The sequence below is a fragment of the Canis lupus genome, chromosome 19 (genome assembly GCF_048164855.1).
Source record: "Canis lupus baileyi chromosome 19, mCanLup2.hap1, whole genome shotgun sequence".
NCBI classification, from domain to species: domain Eukaryota; kingdom Metazoa; phylum Chordata; class Mammalia; order Carnivora; family Canidae; genus Canis; species Canis lupus.
In genome coordinates this window covers 55210272-55217876 of record NC_132856.1, presented here as the reverse complement: position 1 = coordinate 55217876, position 7605 = coordinate 55210272, and the positions used below count along the sequence as shown (strand labels likewise).

Genomic DNA, 7605 nt, shown 5'->3' with positions numbered 1-7605 from the left:
ACAGAGGTGAAACCACTTATCCAGGGTCACTCAACAAAGGGGGCAAGGTCGGGGCACCTGGGTGGCTCAGTGGTTGAATGCTTTTGGCTCAGGTCGTGATCCTGGGGTCCTGGAATCAAGTCCCACATTGGACTCCCCACAGGGAGCCTGCTTCTCCCTCTGCCTGTGTCTCTGCCTCTCTCACGAAAAAATAAATAAAATCTTTTAAAAAAAGGAGCAGGGGGGTGGGCACAGGTCAAAAGGTTTGGTTGCAGTGAGCCCAGGAGCAGAGGGCAGCACACACAGTGGTTAAGTGCAGCTCTGAAACCGGCCTGCTGGGGTTTTGAGTCCCGAGTCTCCCAACTGGTGAGCTGTGTGGCCCTGGGCAAGTTACTTGGCCTCTCTGTGTCTCCCAGGCTTTTTAATAGGAATTAGGATCAACAGAAAGAAGCCTTAGAAGAGGGTGTGGCATGTAGCAATCACTACGTGTTAGCCATAATTACGGATAGTCTTCAGTGTGGGCGACTTGGGGGCCTGCCAACCGCCCTGTTTTCCTCCCCTCCAGCCTCTGCAAGGGCTGTCCCCTCCCCTGGGCCTGCTGTCCTTCCCACTGCTTCTGTTCAACTTTCCCTGAATTCCCAGGCTGGGTCAAGGCCCTGTGATGGAACTGCCTGAGGACTCAGCCCTCTCCCTGCCTGTCCCCCACCCCCAACCATGGGCCCGGGTCATTGCCCTGTCCTCAGCATCCAGCCCAGGGCCAGGTACAGAGCAGTTGTTCAACTGATATTTACTGAATATGTAAAGCAACGGATCCTACAACCCTCCCTCCACAATGAATATAGGTTTCTAAATTGTAAACACAACCTCTGTGTTAGGCCTCAACACACAGAAAGGCAAATAAACCAGGGTAGCAAAACAGATTGGTCATTATTGTACAGCTGCAAGTGGCAGGTGGCTCAGGGGCAGGGACAGGGCTGCCCAAATCTTGGGGGAAGAAGGGGCTCTCTTCCAAATGGGCTCCTGGAACTCAAGTCTCTCACCCAGGCACCTTCCTCCCCCGCCACCCCCCCACCCACTCTCCACCCCAACACATATGTGTGCTTTGGGAGCAGAGCTAGAGTGAGGAACGTGTACGCAGAGGGCGGAGGCGGGAGGTGGGGGAAGCAGGACGGTCCCAGACACAGGGGAGGATCACAAAAGTTCCCGCCCGCTGGCTGTTTTGTTGACCTTGGACAGGCCTTCCCGGAACCCAGAATCGGTCATTCTGGAGGCAAATAGCAAGGAGGTGGTCCAGGAGTTGAGGAGCGCTCGGCCCCGCCCACCCAGCACCCATCAAATCCAGCCCTAGAGCGGCCTACCAGGCTGGGCCCCCTCCATCCCCAAAGCCCTGGCCCTGCCCACTCTGCCTGGGAAGCCGCCACACTTCTCACTGCCCTGCCCACCCCTGTGACTCAGGACTCACATCTGCTCCATCTGCATGTCCTCCTCATCCTCCTGGGGCAGCTGTAGGTAAGGGTTGTTGCCTGCAGGCTGGAACTTGTAGCCAGTAAGCACGAAGAAGGCCAGAGTGGAGCCCTCTACCAAGAGCTGGGGGGCAAAGGGAGTGGGAGTGTCAGGCATATCCCCTACCCCCCAGTTGTAGTCTGGCCTGCGCCCCTCCCCGCCATTTGTGGTCTCGATCCTCACCTGGTATAGCCACTGCCACTGGAAGGGCACAGCCACCTGCAGCAGGATGGCGATGATCCGCGTGAAGTAGACGTAACAGATGACCTGCCGGGACAGGGGCAGAGTGTTGGGGCTCAAAGCGACGGCAGAGGGAGGGCTTAGAGTGGGTACACCAATGGGCTGGTTGTACGCACCCCCCGGCAAAAAACAAAAACAAAAACACCCCCAGACACTTCCCCGAGTGAGAACAGGGCTCCTACCATGATGTAGTAATGCCGAAACAGCTTCAGCTTGGCCAGGTTCACCGCCACTGACAGGTGTGCACAGAGATTGAGGGCGTAAGGGGAGGGGGAGAGGTATGGAGGAGGATCATTTTGGGGAGAGTCCAAGGGACAGGAAGGCTGGAGGAGGATGTTCAGGGGACAGGCAGGAAGGGGCAGCTGGTGGGGAGGGAAGGGAAGGGACATCCAGGGGTCAGAAAGAGGGATCTGGAGCAGGACAGGGGCTGGGGAACAGCAGGTCCTGGGACCAGGGCCTCACCCTTTCCATCGGTGCCAGATGCGTCCTGGAGATGCCGGATGGACCTGGAACCAGACGGGGGACCCAGACAGCTCTCAGCACTACCTCCTGTCACATTTACAAGGGGCAGGGTCTCAGCCTCCGGCAGGGGTCAGCTAGCAGGGGTCAGATGTAGGATCCTCACCAGACCACAGGGAAGAGGATGGTGCCACAGCAGATGAGATCCACCAGGAAAAGGATCTCCTTCCAGAGCCTATAATCACTGGCGCCCTCCTCGCGGGACTCGATGACAATGTAGGCCACGTTGGCCAGGACCTGTGGGGGGTGGGTGGGTAGGTGTGCCCCGAGAGTGCATGCATGGCCGCCCCCCCCCCACCCCGCCTGCCACCCAGGTGCACCTGCAGTGGAATCACGATCCCAAAGATCTTCTTCTCCTTGTCTGACAGGACGTACTTGACGAAGGCCCAGCCGGAGCCGATCAAGGCGATGGTGATGAAGAGGAGAGCACCCTTCAGCCTGGGGAGGGTGTGTGTGGTGAGGGGGATGGTGCCCAGCTCTCCCCAGCCCACTCCCCCCACCTGCCAGAGAAGGGCACTCACAGGTGTGTGATGTAGTGCATGATAGCGAGGCCTTCGATGGGGTGGCCCTGGCTGTTGATGAAGTAGTAGTTGATCTGGAGGTGGGTGGATGGATGGATGGTCAGACAGACGGACGTGTGGGTGGCCGGTGGTACAATTGGGAGGATGGCAGTGGTTTAGGGACATGGACGGTCAGGGTGGCATGGTGGGCACAAGGCTGACAGAACTGACAGTTATGATCAGGATGGCAAGTGGACGCAGAAATGGGCAGTCGTGGCCCTGACAGAGGAGGGCGACTCACAGCTGGATGGACAGACAGGGGGAGGATCAGAGCTGCGCCAGTTGACCGTCAGACTGAAGGGCAGACAGTCACAGACAGGACGGACGGGCAGACAGCTGAGTTGGGGGGCCAGCTGGTGGCCACTGCGATGCAATGGCTGGATATGTGGACGGGGGGCGGGGGGTGGACAGATGAACTCCCAAGCCCGGGGTCTGCAGAGACTTGGGGAGTGGGCTGCACGGGCTTCTTCCTGGACCCAGAGACCCCAGCCCGCCCCCTTCTGCTCCCCGCCCAAGGCTCTCACACTGTGGAAAAGGAGGGAGATGCTCTTGGTGAAAGCGAGGGCCGCCATGAGCCAGTGGATCTTGAAGACCTTGTACCTGGCGGGGGAGGGGGCGGGGGCATCAGTCAGGGGCGGGGAGGGGAGGGCTGTGACCAGGGGAGGTGGGGGACCCCCAGGGGCCAGGGCATTACGTGTTCCTGCAGAGGACGGACACCCAGAAGATGCCGGCTGCCAGGAAGCAGGCAGACATGACCAGGTACAGCTTGAACAGGGGGATTTCCGCCGCCGACAGGAAGCCCTCGGGGTTCTTCTCCCGAATCATGACCTGGGGAGGGAGGCCGCAGCAGCGGGGAGTGGGGGTTTCACACCTCACCAGATGGGCACGCCAGCTCAGGCCTGGGCGCGGCCGCCTCTGCTCACCGTGAGGTCGAACGGCTGCTCCTGGCCCGGCTCCGAGTTGTGGCAGTTGTGGAAGTTGAGGCTGTACTGGCCTTCCTCGGCCCGAGAGCCGATCACCACGTGGAACTGGGCGGCCGGGACAGGGGGAGAAGGGGAGTCAGCCCGGTGGTCCCCACTCTGGGGGGGAGGGGGGCCACGGGTGCGCCCCGACACTCACACTGAAGTTGTAGGAATTGTTGAGATGCCCAAGCCCCAGGACCAGTTCGCTGTCCTTCCCACTGAGGCCCTGAGGGGACAGAAGGCCCACATCAGCTGGCCCTGGGCCTGGCTCTCCGTATGTCCCCCCCCACCCCGCCCCGCTACCCTCTCCCCCTGCCCCCAAGAGACAGTCCTCCCTCCTGCCCTGGCTTCCTCAAACCTGCTGGTCTCCCTGGGACACTGTGGGTTTTGACTGGGCCTTGCTGAGCACAGCGATGGTCCCTAGAGGGGGCAAGTGAATGACTTTAGGATGGACAACAGAAAAAATGGGAGGTAGGCCAAGCAGCCCTGGCCATCCACCCTCCCTGCTCCCACAGCCCAGCCTGACTCACCGCTGCCCACTTTAGGGGTGACTGTGAGCTCTGGTTTCGGGGGCCCTGGTTCAGAGGGCACTTCGGGGAGGAGCCCAGGAGAGATGAACAGCTTCTTCTGGTCCCCATACCTCCGCACCTGGACCCTGGGGTGAGGATGGGGGCCCTGGGGGTGAGGCCAGGAGGCTGATGGCTTAGGTCATCTGTACAATGTGTGCAGAGGGACTCGATGGTCCCTTGGGCCCTCAGATCTCCTTTGTGAGGCTTGGCATCAGGCTGAATCAGTGGGCACACAGTTCCAGCACTGGCCACCAGCCCTCAAGACGGCTGCCCCACCAGTGACCGTCACTTTCTGCAACGCTGACTTATTCCACGTAAGTGCGTTATTTAAAATGAAAATGCATCTATAGACAGGCTACACGGTATTGTTGGACTCTGGTTCTTGGGCCTCAGTTTTTTCTTTCAGAATGGGGGATAATGTCAGCATCAAGAGTCGACGAGTTAACACCTGTAAAAGCTCACAGGATGCTCCCTGGGACATATGACACATTCAACAAGTATGAATGATGGAGCACCCGACCCATCAACTTACCGCAGATCCTTGGTGTTGATGAGGAAGAGAACCAGGAGGTTGCTACTGTTTTTCCGGAGAGGACAGTTGGGGGGGTTCGGGGTCTGGGGAGTGCGTAGGAGGGTGTCTTGGTTACCGCCTCCCTAGCCCAGCCCCACCCCTGTCCCCTCCCCATCTACCTTGCAAGGGAGGGTCACTTCTTGCTCCCCCTCCCTGCGAGAAAGAACAGGGGCCCTTGGCTCCTGATGTAAAGGACAGACATCCCAGGCCCTCCTCACCCCCTCCACCATCTCCTCCTCCACTCACTGAGTAGGATCGAATGCTGCCAGATTGAACCCGAGTCAGACTGAACCCCACCTGGCAGGTGGAAAGAAAAGGGGAGGAAATGAGGGATTCCGCAGGGACCTCCCCAAGCCACCTCTTTTAGCAGCAAGCGAAACATCATCTCAAATTTACTGAACACCTACTGTGTGCTAGGTCCCACAGTCACTCGTGGAATCTTCCAACAACCTGTCCTGCCCTGGGGCCCCCCATACTCTTAGCTCCTAACCATCCTGTGCCTCTCAACTTGGATGTCACTTCCTGCAGGGGCAGGTCCTCTGGACCTAGCCCACCTTGTTTTCACTCAATTAAAATGTTGATGTAATAAAGAAGTAAAAATAGATAAAATGTTGATGGCCTCCAGCCTTGACCTGTGGAATCCGGCACACGTGGGTTTGCATCCAGGCGCTGAGACTCTGAGCAAGGCACATACCTCTGAGCTTGTGTGAACATCTGTAAGGTTGGGTTTACAGGTGTAACATTTGCACAGCATCCCTGAGAGGTGGCTGTGAGAGAACGGACCCATGGAAAGTGCTTTGCCTGGTTACCTGGTACTCAGTGGGCATTCAAAAAAAAAAAATAAATGCTGGCTACTCCTTCCGACTGCGGGAACTGGGGATATCTTGTGCATTGGTGTGCCCTCCCTCCACCAACCCCCGCTCAGGGTTGCACATATTGCACGAGGTCTTATTATTCCCATGTTACAGATGAGGACACGGAGGCTCAGAGAGGCCAATGGATTTGCCCAAGATCCCATGGATGAGAGGCTGAGCCACCTCTCATCGGCGTGGTGGTGGTGGTGGTGGGGTGGTGGGGTGGTGGCAGGAAACTTGTGCGCCTCGCCCTCCTCCAGCAAAGTCCTCAAAGCCCCTCACCAGCGGGGTCTCCTCTTCTGTCTCCCGGAGGCCCAGCCGCAGGAGGCTCAGGTCCACCTCCAGGGAGCCATTGGCGTAGAAGCCGAAGCTGTTCAGCGGGATCTCGGCTCGCTTCTCCCCCTGCCGGAGACCAAGGAGGCAGAGGCAGCTCAGACCTCTCCCCACCAGCCCAGCCCCACGGCTCTGGCGCGAGGTGGCAACAGGGTGGCCCCAGCTCCTCCAGCCGCTGCTCTGCGAGTCCAGGAAGGGAAAGCCCAGGGGCACCTGGAAGTCTGGGCAGCGGGTGAGCACCACCCCAAAAGCGGAGTTCTTCATCTTGGTGTGCGGAGCCCCGACCCCCCAGACAAGTGTGAGCTTCCAAGATCCCAGCGAGTGCCCAGGGGACCCGGTTCTACGAGCCCCGGGGACTCCCCCAGGGCCCCAGCGCCCCAGAGCGACCCCGAGGATGCACACACAGGACTAAAAGTTGGGGCTCCGGGGGGGGGGTGAAGTCCTACCCCCTAGTGGGTGGGGCACGACCCTAGCGGGGGCGGCCCCGCAGCCCCAAGCGGGGACCGAGGGGGACTCCTCGGACGAGACCACTCGGGGCCTGGAAGCGGGGGGGCGGCGGACCGCTCCATCCCGCGTAAGCAGAGGGGGAGGTAGGACGAGACCACTCCAAACCAGGGGCTTCTTGGGGACAGAACTGCGCCCCCCGCCGCCGCCCGCCGCGCGGAGGGACTCACCGTCAGCGCCAGCCGGTGGATGCGCCCAGAGCAGCTGTCCAGGAGCAGCAGCAGCAGTAGCCGCTGCCCCCACTCCGCGGGGCTCCGGCGGGCGAGCCCCCTCCTCTCGCTCACTGCCATCTCTGGAGCCGCCGCCTCCCCCGACACCGCCTCTGACGCCCCCACCCGCCGACGGGTGAGCCAATCGCCGCACGGCGGGGGCCGTCCCTCCGGCGGGTCCCGCGCGTCTAGCCAATCAGCCACCGCTTCCTCGGAAATCCGCACCGTCCCCCTCGCACGACGCCAGATGGACATCGCCAGCTCCGAATGGGCCGCCTCCGCCGTCACCAATCACTAGGGAGACTGTGCTGATGCAATTGGCTCAACAGTCCACCTAACCAGTGCTGCTGGGTCCGATATCCCGCCCCTGAAGCGGAATTCCTCCACCCACGCCCAACTGAAGATCGGTCCAGGACTACATTACCCAGAATGCAGGAAGACCAGACAGCGCAACAGGGCACGCAAAAACTACATTTCCCAATGTCCCTCAGGACGGACTTCCCCTCTTTACCCTGGGGAGGTGGCTCCCAGCCAGAGCACAGGCTTTTGGTAAACACGCACGTCTGCCGAGGCCTGTCCTGTTCTAATCTTGCTGATCCAGGAAAGGCCGAAACCTAGCCCCAGGCTCAATCTTGACCCTAGGATGACCTATGACCCTGGGCTGAATTCCAGCCTTAGGCGGAGACTCTTCTAACCCTAGAGTGAGGCAACTAGAAACCCACCCACAGATCCCAAGCTGGAGGTGTCGTCGGGGACTGGGGCTGAACCGGGCTGAGTCCTTGGCTGCAACTGAGCCCGGACA

At 60.1% G+C, this 7605-nt stretch overlaps 1 protein-coding gene and 1 long non-coding RNA gene across 3 annotated transcripts; one reads left to right on the top strand and one right to left on the bottom strand.

Moving 5' to 3' along the window:
• Positions 1-887: 887 nt before the first annotated feature.
• GPR108 (G protein-coupled receptor 108) lies at positions 888-6931 on the bottom strand. 2 transcript variants are annotated; one of them, XM_072787560.1, is made up of 18 exons: positions 6765-6931; positions 6040-6159; positions 5150-5200; positions 4865-4947; positions 4294-4418; positions 4122-4183; positions 3921-3989; positions 3725-3829; positions 3496-3629; positions 3326-3401; positions 2763-2836; positions 2562-2679; positions 2348-2478; positions 2185-2228; positions 1905-1954; positions 1666-1749; positions 1442-1566; positions 888-1243 (listed from the first exon to the last, which is right to left on the bottom strand). In XM_072787560.1, the coding sequence occupies exons 1-18, from the start codon at positions 6882-6884 to the stop codon at positions 1171-1173; spliced, it is 1644 nt and encodes a 547-aa protein (XP_072643661.1). In that variant the 5' UTR covers positions 6885-6931; the 3' UTR covers positions 888-1170. The 2 variants fall into 2 exon arrangements, with proteins under 2 accessions (XP_072643661.1, XP_072643662.1); XM_072787561.1 differs by lacking the exon at positions 6765-6931 and adding an exon at positions 6304-6519.
• LOC140610970 (uncharacterized) lies at positions 3474-5548 on the top strand. Its single transcript, XR_012012385.1, has 2 exons — positions 3474-4646; positions 4726-5548. It is a non-coding gene; the product is annotated as an uncharacterized lncRNA (long non-coding RNA).
• Positions 6932-7605: the final 674 nt, after the last annotated feature.